At 34.1% G+C, this 16444-nt stretch overlaps 1 protein-coding gene across 1 annotated transcript; it reads right to left on the reverse strand.

Annotated features, from left to right (window-relative positions):
* Positions 1-9380: 9380 nt before the first annotated feature.
* LOC128988563 (flap endonuclease 1-like) lies at positions 9381-13815 on the reverse strand. Its single transcript, XM_054409956.1, has 2 exons — positions 13231-13815; positions 9381-9434 (listed from the first exon to the last, which is right to left on the reverse strand). Exons 1-2 carry the CDS (start codon positions 13813-13815, stop codon positions 9381-9383), a joined length of 639 nt encoding a protein of 212 aa, XP_054265931.1.
* Positions 13816-16444: the final 2629 nt, after the last annotated feature.

Consider the following 16444-nt stretch of genomic DNA (forward strand, 5'->3'; position numbering starts at 1 on the left):
TACTTTGCTGTAAGATTGACACAAGTAAAAACAGTTAATATTTTTATGTCGACCCATTGAGAAAAATTGTGTAATATTTGGACTATTTATGTCATCAAATACAACAACTGACTGTGATTTTACATCATTTGGTGTGATTTCACAGTCAGTAAACGTGTGTAATTTCACTTCATCACACAAACTAAATATGTCAATTATTTTTTTATATTTTTCTTGTTCTAAAGATTTAGATATTAAATATAAGTTTGTAAATTTTAATCCTTCCTTTCTTACAATTAAGTTATAAATTACAACCGTCTTCCCACTTCCACTCGGACCACAAATAACACATCGAATATTGGTAGGAAATAGACCCAACTTCTTTGGTATATTTTCCTTAGTATGTACTATTTTAAATTTGTGTTTTTGTTGAATAAAAGACATTTTTTATATAATAAAAATGGTAAAAAATGTCAATAAGAAAACATGTAAAAAGGGCAAAGGTTTATTCCTAAAGCCTTACAGGGGTCGAGGGTTATTGAATACTCTTATAAATAACCTTCCATTCCCACTTCACATACCATCATATCGGTACTGTGGACCTGGAACGAATGTACGTGAGAATTTAGCTAAAAATGTACCTCCAAAAAATAAACTAGACTCTTATTGTAAAGAGCATGACATATTCTACATGAATAATCCCGATACCGCTGCTCGGAACAAAGCAGACATGAGATTAGCAGACTTAGCTTGGACTAGAGTTACGGCCAATGATGCAAATCTCGCTGAAAAAGCTGCTGCGTATGCCGTGACAAATTTGATGAAGGCAAAAGCAAAAATGGGAATGGGATTAAAATTTAATAAAAAAGATGGACAACTACCAGCTGTTAGAGGCCGCAAAAGACGTGCCTCACTTCAGGGGAGTGTACCTAAAAAGCGAGCTAAAAAATCTAACACCAAGAGTAAAAGAGTGCGGAATAGTTAATTTAGATAGCTCATCTGGCACACATTGGACAGCATATCGTAAAAATAAAGATATTGTAATTTATTTTGACCCATTTGGAATCCAACCTCCAAAAGAAGTAATTAAATATTTTGAGGGATATAAAATCTACTATACAACCGATCAAATACAAGATTTAAATAGTTCTATTTGTGGAATTTTATGTTTATCATTCATAAAAAATATTTCTTTATAAAAATGGATTCATTTACTATAACATTTTCGGGTACAGAGCCAGAGCTAAAGTCAGTGTTCTTTCCTCCCATAGAATTAAATGATGATTATTTAATTGGATTAGTAGATTTTCAAAGTTATAATTCCATATTTAATGTTAAAAAACCACTAAATACTTTAACATATTACAAAGTATTGAAAATGACATTACCAAAAGGAGAGATCTCAGTTGATGATTTAAACCAGTTATTAAATGGAAAACTTAAAGTTATAGTAGATAAAAATGGAGAAGCATTAATTAATACTAAATCCAAACTTTTATTTAAAGGGCTTATTCCAAAATTAAACCAACTTAAAGGCAACAAATTAACCATTAGAGAAGGTGATGATGTTTTCTATTATGACCACAATGCTCCAGTTACAATAGAAATTTCTGAAGGAACATATGAGGTGGTTGAGCTTGCAAAGGAAATTCAAAAGCAAATCCCAGACTTTTTCCTTACAGCTAATAATAAAACTATGAAAGCGACATTACTTTCTAGCCACGTGTTTGATTTTACAAAACCATGTTTAGGGTCTATTTTATTAGGATTTAAAGGTGTTTCTACTCCTGGTGTTCAGTTTGAATCTACAAATAAAATAAACATTAATAATGTAAATGTGATTAGAGTAAAATGTAATATTGCAAACGGGTCCTATTTAAATGGCAACAAATCACACACCATACATAGCTTTTATCCAGAAGCTCCTCCTGGCTACAAAATTATTGAAGTTCCAAGAAATATTATATATTTTCCTGTAAATAAGAGAAGTTTAGATGTTGTCAGTATTACATTTGCCGATCAACACGACAAGGCAATTGACTTTAACGGAGAAGAAACTACAATTACTTGTCATATAAAAAAGATATGAGAATTTATAAGAATTTATCTATAAGTGTACAAAATGCTAGGTTCCTAAAATCAATAGGACTAAAGTTAAAATTTTCTATTAATAAAAATGGAAGATTTTCTAGACGTTACAGGGAAATCCCAATTCGACGATAGTGTGGTTAAAATTACAAATCACTCCTATGTTCCCCACAACACTTTAGCAATAAATAATTCTGATGAAATTCGAATATGTATTAATAATCAAGATTTGCTAACTCTCCCATGTAGGAGTTATCTGTATATTAAAGGAGAAATTGAAAATCATGATAAAGGTCATTTTATAAATAATGCATTTGCATTCTTATTTGATGAAATTAGATACGAAGTTGCAGGTAAAGAAATAGACATTGTAAGAAACCCAGGAATTTCTAGTCTTATGAAAATATTGAGCTCTTACAATAAAACAACTAAATTGACAAATGTAGCATTTGATTCTGACACGAATTTAAAAGAGTTCCATAAAGGTGGCAAGTTTAGTACATGTTTACCATTAGAGTTATTAATGGGTGTGTTTGAGGATTTTAATAAGGTATTAGTAAATGTCAAACAAGAATTGGTATTGAAAAGATCCAAAAATGATTTGAATTGTATATTAACAACCACTAGTGCTCCAGCCAGTGGCACTGCTGATATGATTCCCAAAATTACACTTAACTCAATTCAATGGGTTATGCCACATGTAATACCATCAGATGGGGAGAAGTTACAATTACAAAAGATGTTATTGCAAAATAAAAATTTGCAAATTGCATTTAGAAGTTTAGAGCTGCATGAACTTCCATCATATCCCAATACTACAAGACATACATGGTCAGTAAAGACATCATCAAGTTTAGAGAAGCCTAGGTATATTATATTTGGTTTCCAAACAGCTAGGGATAATAGTGCACGAAAAAGAACTGACGAATTTGATCACTGTAAATTAAAAAATCTCAAAGTATTTCTAAACTCTGAATATTATCCTTATAGTGATTTAAATCTCGACTTTGAAAATGGAGATGTCTCTAAAGCTTATGAGATGATTATGAGGTTTAGAGAGACTTACTATAATACTATCCCAGATCCTATGATTAGTAGGGTTGAGTTTATGAAGAAATATCCACTAATTGTAATAGACTGTTCTAGACAGAACGAAACAGTGAAGGAAGGAATTGTTGATATTAAATTAGAGATTGAAACTGCAGAAAATGTACCAGCAAATACATCTGCATATTGTTTGATAATACATGATAAAGTGTTTGAGTACAATCCTTTGTCAAATGAGATAAATAAAATGTAAATAAAAGATGAAAAACATTCAACAAGAATTGGTTGACTCTGCAAATCAAATACGAGAGAAATATAGAGCTTTAAAACGTGGCAAGTTTCTAGAGGCTGAAGAGAGGTTCCAAACATTCCAACCTTTAATAGAGCCATTACAAGAATTAAAGAAAATCACATCTATTGGTAAAACAGAGAAGCCTCAAATGGAGATACTCCCAATGACTCCATCTAGAATATCAATGATACCAAGATTACAACCAATACAGCAATCCACTCCACAGAAATTAGATTTTGGTCTTTTAGCATCAGACTATTTAGGAAATTACCTCAGTAAAAGTAGTATGACAGACACTACATATGGTATTAGACGAGAAGCAAATAAATTTTTTATTGGAAATAAGGAAGTTGATATTGCCAATGATGATGTTACAGTTGCAAATAAAACTTACAAGGGGACAAAAGGCTTGTGGCAGTTGTTAACTTTAAAAGAACCTGAGGATTATACTCCGGCTGATTTGCAAAATTATAAAGAAATTTTGGAAGCTACAAATGGACATTTAAAGAGTTACAAAGATGGTGCACCAATTTCAAGTAATAGACATACTAAATATCTTAATATAATTAAACCTCTATTTAAATCTGTTGGTGAAGGTTTGAGACAAGTGACTGGTAATAAAATAGACTATATTTATTGGGATGATCCTAATGAGCTTGTAGATAGGTTAAGACTTCTTTGGCTAAGTCGCCAAGCCGGTAACTCAGGAGTGGATAATGAAATAGATTCCATTATTGAGGAATTGAGAGAAAGTGGTATTATTTATTAAATAAAAATATGTTTATAGATAAATTTTATCGTTTATATAATCCATATAATAAGCCTGCAGAACCCAGGGCTAGTAGTGAACCTACTTTGAATTTACAAGACGATAGTTGGAATTGTTTAAACCGTAAAATTGGTAATGTTAAAGATGGAGAGTTTGTAGATGATGTATCAACTTTGGGTCAGACATTAACTAGAAAAGGTGATGTCTTTTTACAAGGTAAAACTAAATATGAGTTTTTAGAATCTAAGAATAAAAAGTGGAATGCTAAAAAACAGAAAATTACTAATGTGGAAAAGGGTGAAAGTTTAGATGATGTGCCCACTTTACAACAGACTTTAATACGAAAAGAAGATGGTAAATTTGTACAAGACAATAATAATTATGAATTTTTAGAATCAGAAAATGGTGTTTGGAATGCTAAGAAACGGAAAATTACTAATGTGGAAAAGGGTGAAAGTTTAAATGATGTGCCCACTTTACAACAGACTTTAATACGAAAAGAAGATGGTAAATTTGTACAAGATGATAATAATTATGAATTTTTAGAATCAGAGAATGGTGTTTGGAATGCTAAGAAACAGAAACTTAGCGATTTGATGGAAGGTACAGATAGTAAGGATGCTGTGAATGTTTCACAAGTTCCAAAAATGGAAGTAGGCTATTGGGATTTTAATAATAAAAGGTTAGTATGTGTTAAACCTGCCATTGATGACACTGACTGTGTTACAAAAGAACAGACTATAACTTTTGATAATAAAGAAAAATGTTGGGATGCCAAAAAACAATATATAAGAAATCTACCAATGGGGGAATATTTAGATGATATTTGTTTAATGTCACAAGCTATGTATTATGATGGATCAAAATTTGTATATGCAGGAAGAAAATTTAATTTGATGGAATACAATCCTGATTTATTAGTTGCCGACCCTACATCTTTGAGCGGATTTAAGTATATAGATAATAGACCATATATACCAGAAAACTATGTATTTAAAAGAATGGAAGATAATCTATTGATTGGGGCTAATGGTAATATATTTACAGTACAAGGAAAGAGTGATGTTATAAAAAATGAATGAAATTGCATACGAACTTCATAAGCCTGCAAGAAAGAATTTCATTAGAAGGTCTTTTAAAGTATTAGGTATAAACGAAACTGTACAAATAGATTTAATTGATATGCAAAACTATGCTAGAGAGAATTCTGGCAATAAATATATTTTAACTTTAATAGATACATTTTCTAAAAAAGCTTATGCTGCTCCACTAAAGAATAAGACAGGTTTGGTGGTTACAGAAGCCATTAAAACCATTCTACCAAAGGGGGTTAAAAACATTCAATCTGACAATGGAAAAGAATTTTTTAATCAATATTTTAGCAAACTAATGAAAAAATTAAATATTAATCACTATCACACGTTTTCTACAACTAAGGCTGCAATTGTGGAGAGGTTTCAGAGAACTTTAAAGAATTGGTTATATAGGGAATTTAGTGCTCAGGGAAGTTATAAATGGTTGGATTTACTTCCAAAGTTAATTCGAAAATATAATAATAAGGTGCATAGATCTATAGGAATGAAGCCTAACCAAGTGAGTATTAAGAATAGTAAATATGTGCATGAGAGGTTGACTTCTAAAGTAGTGCAAGTTAAAAAGCCAAGATATAAGGTAGGTGATAGTGTGAGAATTTCCAAGTATAAACATGTTTTTAGTAAAGGATATACCCCGAATTGGACAGGTGAGCTATTTACAATAGCAGAAGTTAAGAATACAAAGCCTGTGACTTATATCTTGAAAGATGAAAATGGTAATATAATCAGGGGAGGCTTCTATACAGAGGAATTGTTAAAGACCAAATATAAAGACATGTATTTGATAGAAAAGGTTATTAGGAGAAATGGTGATTTATTATATGTCAAATGGCTTGGGTTCCCAAGTAGCCAGAATTCATGGATTTCCACTAAGGATGTCCAAGGGAGCGCGCCATGAGCCGGGAGCGCGCCCGAGTTCGCGTGCAAACCTCGCACTGTCAAGTTGATGATTTTGTGAATATACATGCGAATGGATATGGATTTGAAATAGTAATAGTGTTGTACAATGGTATTGAACATTTATATAGGCTTGTATAGGCCGAGAGCTGGATTTTTAAAAAAGTGGTCAAAAAAAGCTCACCATGTTATTCTTATGGGGAAAACGTGCCTAAAGTGGCTTCTCTTTCTGGGTTCACCACTACTAAGGAAGGTCTAAAAACTCTTTGAGTTCGTAAAAAGGATTAACAGCTAGCCATTGGAACACTTTTTGTTTAAAAGAATTATACATACACCTTTGTTAATAATCACTCCTCATTTTCCTAATTTATATAATTTATCAATAATTTATAATTTGTATAATTAATAATAATTAATATAATAATTTATAATTTATAAATTGAATATGTTCAATTAATCATTAATAATATTCATTCCATAGCCTATATATTTTTTTACAAAGCCCACAACTTAATTATTTATTAAATATGTAAGAGAACTGCAATACATCAAAATTTCTTATAATATCATTTCAAAATTAGTCCTTAAGGAATCAAAAATCAAGAAGCAGTGAAACAGTGATCCATGTGTTCAACAATGAATTATGTGAACATTGAGATTGAAAGAGAAGGAAGCCATTGTAGAAGATGAAACTGTTAGTTAAAAGAAGGATTCCAGATTTTTATCTTAATTAAATTAATTAATATCATCAAGAGTTTATCAAGAGTATCAGTTTATATCACGTTATATCACAGTAAACCTCAAGAGGACTAAAGTCTCAACTCCATCATTGTTATTTTCAAAATTAAGTATAAACTTTTCTTTTAAACTTTTAAATTTAGTGCTAATTGGACTTACCTTTTGGACAACATCAACATTAGATTTTTTCATTGTTGGGATTTTGTAAGTTTAACACCTTAATTAGGCCTATTTGGACACTATTAAAATTATTAATTCTTAGCAATCAAGCCAGCACGACCCCCTACCCTGAGATGTAGCACATCTAAATTATTTGAACCTTTATTTCAAACTTATTTTTAATTTCATTTTAATTTCAACCCCCACACACCATTGTCAGTCCTTTCATTATAACGTTAAGCCTTCTTAAATGTCATTGCATGTTTGTTCATTCGTTTCAATAAAACACCTTTTGTAATTCGTATATCTTTGTTAACTTATTAACTTTAAACATTTATAGAATAGGCCTAGCCTAAAATGAATATTGTGTGGTGAGTTTACACAATGGCGCGGATTACAAAACTACATTTGGTTTCGCTGATAACAAACATACTCTGATGATGGACAAGGTAGTCTCCAGAATAGAAAACGCTTACGTATATACGATACTCAATGTATGTTTAGTTTAGGAGTGACGGCTGCAGTTTGTTATGTGTTTTTGTTGGAGGTTTCTCAGGTTGCATAAACACGTACAGAGTTGACAGTTGCTTACAACTAGCATCTGCAGACCTTTAAACATGTCACAAGCTGCTATACTCGTGCTTTGCAACGGGAAGAAAATGTGACCCAGAGAGCTATCAAAGTGGTGCTGATGTGTGTTTTAAAATACAACTCTATGATTTAGTATGAAAATATAAACTGATTTAAAAGTGTAAACCTACTTACTTTCAAACCCCTACTTTTAATGTTAATGGATCCAAAAGAATATGACAACATACCTTAGTGTAGCAATAGCATCAATTGCTTCATATTGATGCTTCATGAATGACATTTTATCATAATTCTTCAATTTTAGTCAAGCCTCTTTATACTTAGCTTACTATATACAGTAAATTAAAAAATGAAACTTTGAGCAATACTTAACAAATCGTATACAACCTTTCGTTAAAACCAAACATAACCCTCCTCAATCTACATGAAGGGCCACAAACATCTTTTTCGAGTAAATAAATAAACACCACTTCATTGTACTGACCAGCTGTTTCATCAACTAAATTAAATTAAATCATCTAAACTTTAGAAGCATGCCAGGCGTAGCCCTTCGGAAATCAGCCTGTGGGGCAGAGCCCTTAGGAAATTCATCCATATCAATACTTTTCGGCAAATCTACATACTCTAAGCTTCATTTTGATGTGCCATATGCCATATTTTTATTTGGTAAATGGCCTTAACCGTTTACATAATATTTGATTGTAATTTTGTTTTTGATTACTGATGACAAACAAACATCAACATGATTACTGAGCCGCATAGATTCACCGTAGGTCTAAACAAGTTAGTTATTACACGGGATAATCAGAGATACGTATCCTATTCTTACCTTATTAATTTTAGTAATTGGTTATTCAAGATTCTTGCCAAGAACCTAATGTATTACTGGTTTTTTCCATTATACTTCAGCAAAAAAGGCCGTTTTTAATACATTCTTTGTGGGTCTAAAGTATCTCTTTCACTCCCTAAGGAGTAAAAGTCAGCTGTTGTTAACTCAGTTGTTAACCTCGATTGTAAGCAATCGCATGAATCGAAATTTTATGCGTTCCTATGAATGTAACCCGTACGAGTTCCTATTTTAAGTTTGCAATCTAAAACTCTCAAGGAATGTGACATAGAAAAAGTTTATGAAAAATAATTATGCGTAAATGTAGCGATTATTATAAACCTCTTATCAAATTGCATTGACTCATTTTAACTGAAATCACTAAAATATTTCCGATTCAATCAAAATCTATTTCCTAGACAAGATCCAGAAATGACAATACTAAATTATTGTGTGGAAAAGTTAATTTTATGTATCGACACAGTTCAGCAATACAATGGCTGGGGGCTAAAATAGCCCCAATCAAGACAAGGCTATATCTGGGCCATGAGATGTTTACCCCAATGTTCATTGATTGACCCCAAACCGCCCCTTTACCTCGGTGGTGACCATGTATCGGTGGGGGAGGGGGTGATGACGTCATCTCTGAAACAGCTGTGTGGTTTGGAAATTGTGTAAAAATAAGTGATTATGACCAAATCCGTTAGCTGCACCCGAATTATATATAAATTACGAATTATAACGTAAAGTGGGGGGGAGGTGGGTATCAGGTTAAGATGGTTATTTCGTTTGATATAATATTTGAAGTTAGAAATTTAACATCTTTATGGACATGATGATACTGAAATTATTGCTAACCTACACCCAACATGCATTATAAAGGAGTTTAGGGTAGGGAACTCATTCTGTCTCTATGAACTTCCTGGAATGTGATTGAGGAAGATCAGCTGTATACTACAAAAAAAGAGGCAATGTTAACCCCTGAAGTTAACCACATTCAAGCTTCTTGAAAGTTTCGTCCTTACCCTTTATGAGCTTCGCCAGGTAAGATAGCTCCACTGCGTAAGAAAAGCACTAACGTGGATTAAACAGATACATTTACAATGTTTCTTAACATTGTACTTGGGTTTTATTAGATTTTTCAGAGTTTCGACAGCTCTTTTTTTAAGTAATAATGTAGAAGGATTGGTGGTATAGTTTACATTTCATTTGGTAGAAAGTTATAATTTTGCCACTCTCTACTAGTTCAGGTGCTGGTTACCTCCCGCTATCTCCGCGTCCCGCCACCTCCGTGTACCGCTACCTCCGAATTTCAGAGTGACCCCTATAATCCTCGGTTACTTCCTGCGTTAAGACTTTCCGTCCAAACCTAACCTAACCTAACTTAACTTAACCTAACCTAACCTATTCAACCTAACCTAATCTAACCTAACCTAGCCTAACCTGACCTAGCCTAACCTAACCCACGGGTTAAATTTTCATTAAATCTTCCATCCACGGGGCTTCGCAGCCGTGGATGCAATGACAGCCAACAACGCAGGCAGTGACGGGATTATAAGGGTCACTCAAGAATTCGGAGATGGCGGGACAGATTTGGGTTCGGAGATGGCGGAACGCGGAGATAGCGGGAGCACACGCAGGTGCTATCTTCGGTTAAAGCAGAAACGCCATAGGTCATATTACTAAAATAAAATTTATGTTTTGGAAGGAATATATCAGGGTTTGTGTAAACCAATGTAAGGTATAAGACGGTGACACACTATCGATCTTTTCCCCGAACAAGACCCCGAACCGAGCAGGGAGAAGGGAGAAGGGAGGTCGAAGGGAGGATGTTCCATAGTGTGTCACGGGTCCGTACACCGATCAAGACGCCGAACAAGACATCAGGCCGAGCAGGGAGACGAGCGCTCTGGAGGCGGTTTTTTGGCGAAAGATCAAAGAAAAGATCGGTCCGATGTACGGTCCGATGTACGATAGTGTGTCACGGTACATTTTTGCCCCGTACATCGCCGCGAGCGCCGCACCGAGCGGCCGCCTGCGCTAGCATTGATAGTTCTGATTTAATATGGCAAAACTCTTTAATTGGTAAAATAAATAAATGTTGGGTAATATGTTGCCGTTATATATTATAATCATTTAAGATGTAATGTTTGTGGTTTGTTTGGTCAAGGTTGAAAGTGTAGAAACCGTTAAATCAATTATATCAATAATATTAAGGTTGAATTAAGTAATTGATGTTGACTTAAATTCTTTCAAAAATAATATAAACATTAATATTATTAAAGGCAATTAAAATGATCATTCTGTAACGTTATTTCAATGAATAAAACCAATAGAAATCAATAGATATATAACCCCCCTCCCTCTTCCACGGCACTGCCTCCGCGCTCTCACTCGCACACACTCTCTATCTCTCTCCAAACTTCCTTTTGCCGCGCTCGGTAGAATTCGTCTGGTCTTGGTCATGTTCGGGGAAATGTTCGGAGTAAAATTTTGCTGATATTTATCTCCCTTCTCCCTTCTCCCTTCTCCCTGCTCGGTTCGGGGTCTTGATCGGGGAAAAGATCGATAGTGTGTCACCGCCTATAGATGCACAACCAAACGTCACTTCAGTGACGTAGTTTCTTGTCATTACAATAACAACCCCCGCCAATTCTCCCAACGAGCGGTCAACCTATTAAGCCTATTATAGTCAACATTTCCTATTGGTCCATTTTACTGGTACCAATTATTTGTTGTACAACCGTATTTAAATTTCCTCGATTATTATATTATGTTGCAGTTTTTACGATTTAATTAATGGAAAGTAAACGTCTTATAACACTTAAAACATATATTTACGCTTATACTGTTACTCACAAGACGGATTTAATTAATGAATAGAAACATGAGAAAGGACAAAAACCTGATAATATGACACACAAAATAATTATTCTATAAAATATAGAACGTATAAATAAATTACTTAATTAATAAATTATTATAAATTATTTATACGTGAGTGATAATCGTTTAATGTATTAAGCAAAACAAACTAATATGCTGTACTATTCAAATCATTTATTGAAATACAAAGAATAAACCTGTCAAAAATATCAATAAAAATTAGAAGTTAATACTAGTACTGTAATTAACTATGCTTGTGATGAGATATAAATACGAGTGGGAAGCAGATTAAAATAAAACTGGCATCAGCTTCTTAAAATGTTTAATAATGTTGTAGTTATACGTTAATTTCCTTTGAACTGTAAAATTAAACCACCTACTCTGTGCATGTGCCTTTTGTGATAGCAAAATCCACTCTTAGGACTTCGTCACATTTCCCCCCAAATTCCTAGTAATAGAACAATGGTGTTTTTCTTACTACAGCACTATCATTGACTTTTGATTGGATACTGCAGAAGACTCTATATGGACCAGCTGTCGCCAATTTTTTACTAGGTGTACAATGCAGTTGACTGCTTGCAATATTGAGCGGAGCAAGCATATTATTCCAATACTTTTCTTAAATATTGGAATGGTAAATTTCAATGGTATATTTGGTTAACATAAATGGAATGTCTATTTGCAGTATTCAAAGTCAAGTATACATCTGATTCGCGTAAATGAATTATCTATTTGCAGGAACCAAAGTATATGTTTCATCTGGATCTCATAATTTAATGTCTACTTTCAGTATCCAATGTCAATTATATATTTGGTTAGCATAAATAGAATGCATATTTTAAGTATCTAAAGTCAATAGTACACCTGGTTCACTTAAATGGAATGTGTAATTACTGGTTCTAAAGTCAATGGTACGCCTGGTTCATGTAAAACAATTGTTTACTTGCAGTATCCAAACTTAATGTTACATTTGGCTAACGTAATATAATTTCTACTTCCAGTATCCTAAATCAATTGTACACCTGTTTCACATTAATGAGAATTCTACATGCAGTAGGCCTATTCAAATTCAATGGTTCATTTGGTTCACATTTATAAGATGCCTATTTGCAGTATTCAAAGTCAATGATACGTCGGGTTCACGTAAACGAATTGTTTACCTGCAGTATCGTAAGTCAATGGGTCATTTGATTTACATAAATGGCTATTTGCAGTATCCAAAGTTAATGGTACGTTTCATTCACGTCAATACAGGTGCGGTTTTACAGTAATGTAGCTCAAACAGTTTTGTTCACATATTTAAGACAGCTGTTTTGATTGTTGTGCTATTCAAATCACTTCTTATTCAATAAGTTAAGGTTTTTTCGACCAACATGTTTTCAGATCAGGAAAAAGCTAAGTGTGTATTGTTATTAAGTGAGTTAAGGTCAGTGACTTTAGTGCAACGGGCATTAAGAAGAACATTCAAGCTCCGTCTCATAAAAACAACATTATATATCGTTGGAGTAATTAAAACGAACAGTAGTGTATAGTTAATAGGGAAGTGGCTGAAAAAGGGCTTTAACCAAAAACACAACTATGCTTAAAATCTATTTGTTTGCGTACGAAAACAATAAACAAGCTAAATAAATACTTAAGTTAGCTATTTCTTACTACGATTCATCCATGCTAATCTATTAAGACATTTACGCACTAGTTTGTCATCGTAACCCCTTTCACCAGATAAATAGTCAATCGTGCCTGTAATGTCCGGCTCGTTCCAAGTGAACGGTTTAAGGTTTTCACACTTAGTTACATCTGGGTTTAAAAATGCGTTTCTTGCCTCCTTGTATAACCAATTTTCAGGCACTTTAAATTTACTTACATCCGTGTTGCCCAAAATGTTTTCAATCGTTTTGTACCTTTTTATAAGCTCAATTGCCTTATGGCTTCCCAGCCCTTCGATGCCCTTACAGTAATCACACCCCATGATAATTGACAATTCAATAAATTCATCCAAGGTAAGCCCTAGAGTCCCCAATACTTTCTCTAGATGAATTTCGGTGACGGGATTTTTATTTGTAACTTGTTTAGTAAACGGAAAGTTCCGCAAAACCACTTTAGTTCCAAAAGTCAAAGCATCCAAGTCCATAGTTGCTGTGGCGTACACAATCCCGCTTTCTACAAATGCAGCACATTGCGCTTCGGCCTCTCCTGGGGCATTGAAATAGGGTATCCCAAGTAATTTAAGCAGCTCTTTGCAATTTTTCTTTACTGTCTTCGTCACTTGAGCGGTTTGTGGTCGTAATATCTCCATTTTAAGCGTATCGCCTTTTTTCTCAGCTTTGTCGAATTCTTTTTTTGCCTCTTCTCTTTTCTCTCGCCTCTCTTCCAGGACTGGTTTCTTTAGTTTTGGGGCGTGACCATCAAACACATACAATGGCTTGATACCGTTCTCCAACAGCCTCATGCACGAGAAAAATGTTAACACAAGTGGGCTCCTTTTTTCTTCTCCTGTTGACATTTGCTTTCTCGTTCTTTTTGGAGCTAATGACTGGTAAAGATACTGAAAGGCGTCGAATGCTATATATTTTCCATGATATGATTCCATAGTATTTTCTTTAATAACCGCCTGCGGTGATGCATCAAATAGTAAATAGCTTAATCCTGTCACTCCCATTGTGATATTAACTCTAATATTTGGACGAGTAAAAAAACTATCGTTCTTATTGAATTTGTATCAGTTTTTTTTACAACAAATTGAATTAAATGAATACTATACAAATGTTAACACTTATTATGAAAACCCCTAACACTATGGAGACTATAACTCTTGAAAAAGTCCGATCTCACCTCTTGCATTGCCAACTTCACTCACATATCAGTAACACGTACACATAGTCCATATTTTGTTTACTTTTCTCAGTGTCACTTACTGCTTGACTAAATATATAATTACGAAATTCATTCCACTTTCTTCTCAACAAACTGATATTCTTCCACATATTTAAAATATGCTCATAGATTTGAGGAAACAGTTATATACTGTTGTAGGGATAAACAATCACTACTCAACTAGAAATACAGATTATATCGATATCTGTGTCGTAAATAGTATTTTTAACAGTAATCTCTCATCGATGGGGTTTTTCAGAATTTTAACAATGTTGTGCTTATCTCTAGATTGTGATTTACGATCATAAACATTTCCGTCTTGATAAACTGAATAAGAAATGGTAAAGATCTACAGTCAATTTTAACATGCGTCATAATCACACGAAATGGTTACAGTAGATGGTATTGATTGATCACAAATTTATGATTTAATTTGTTGGCGAACTCTTGAATTTTATTTGTGTTTTCTTGCTGAACCTTAAGCGGCCCACACACTACACGTGCAATGCACGTCGTGCCAAAAACAGACGAAACGTGCCAGTGTGTGGTGAACACCGTGCAAGCACGGCGTGCATTGGCATGGCACGGTGGAAATCAAAACGAGTTTGATTTTTGGCGTGCCGTGCCAAAGCACGCCAGTCTGACGTGCTAGTGTGTAGGCGGTTAAACAATAAGACATTTCGTCACTTTTTGAGGAATTTAATTTATTAAGGAAATCTGCACACCTACAGGAAAATATCTTTCTAACAGTATGCAGATTTTCCCTACGATGCACACGAGCTGAAGAAGAATGTTTTAATGAAACATGCTTGCCTATCAACATATACCTCAGCCACGATTGATGTTCTTTCTATGACACTGATCAACGAAGTTGAAATGGTCCACGAAGGATCGCGCCACTGTTGTAATATATCGCAATTTAATCGTTACTAACCCGGGGTGACGGAATTGTACCCCCTCATAAAACTTTGATATTGTTATGCACGAGTGGTTCGATTAAATCCACTTGCATCTAAAAAACTGTACGGGCCGGAATTGCACCCCCCTAAAATTCCCTAGAACCCCCCTAGAACTCACGTTTATTTTGTCAATATACGGGGTAGAATTGAATCCCCTGGAATTGTACCCCCCGTCAGTCTAGTCCGTCTTCTAGAACCGGAATTGCACCCCCCCTGGAATTGTACCCCCTGGTGACAGCAGAATTAGATGTACGGTCCGGAATTTTACCCCCTGGTGACAGCAGAATTAGATGTACGGTCCAGAATTTTACCCCCTGGAATTGTACCCCCCATTTGACTGTGATAAGTGTGTGGCATCGAAAATAAATAGGCTATAATATAAAATGCGTTAAACTCCAACCTTATAATAGACTTGGAAACGTAAAACCTTGTTCACCACACTATGATGTTTTTGGCTGTATTACATACGTTAATTGGTGGCTGAAAGTTACGGATTGCTGGCCATGCCAGCTGTCATCGTAATTTGGGGACCGATCAGGTTTTTATAGGCCGGGGCCGCAAAATCAGCTGTCCGCTTACTTAAAACATGAATGCATTTTAAATACACAATCAAAATTCATAGCATTGCAATATAATTGTGTTATTGTCACCGTTGCCTAGCAACTATTTATTTTTATTTTTGCTGATTCCTCAAATTATTTCTTCACATAACCTTAAAGTTGTAGTTGTGTTGACTATCAGTGTGCATTATTAATAGGGTATAGTGTGGTGAAAAATAGCGTTCGTACCACGGACCGAAATGGTTTTGTAGCTCTCGATCGATTTATGTTCTCGACTTCGTCTCGAACTTAAAAACTATCTCGAGCCGGCAAAACCTCATTTTCGGCCCTAGGTACGAAATATACTATATTAATTTGACCACTAGGACTTTTACAAATGATGTATTGACAATATTTTCCATTTGACCTATTTGTCTTAGTTTGCTTATGTTAAATCATATTAAATCGAGTGACATTGAAGCTTTCTCTATCTGAAATTATATTGCAAAAATCATGTAAATAACTGCTTTACTGTAATGATTAAAAATTGCAACAATTAAGGATTACCATTTTAAAAATCGATTCCATATTTAATATTAATCGGTAAACCGGAGGCTATAAAAGATAAATCAATGGTTTTGGCAGTAGTAAGGTATATTTTGATTATAAATATGTGCATGAATAATCGCCTAGAAATAGGTATAGG

The sequence above is a fragment of the Macrosteles quadrilineatus genome, unplaced genomic scaffold, assembly GCF_028750875.1.
Source record: "Macrosteles quadrilineatus isolate MER2022 unplaced genomic scaffold, UCM_ALF_1.0 Scaffold_3__2_contigs__length_128488019, whole genome shotgun sequence".
NCBI lineage: Eukaryota > Metazoa > Arthropoda > Insecta > Hemiptera > Cicadellidae > Macrosteles > Macrosteles quadrilineatus.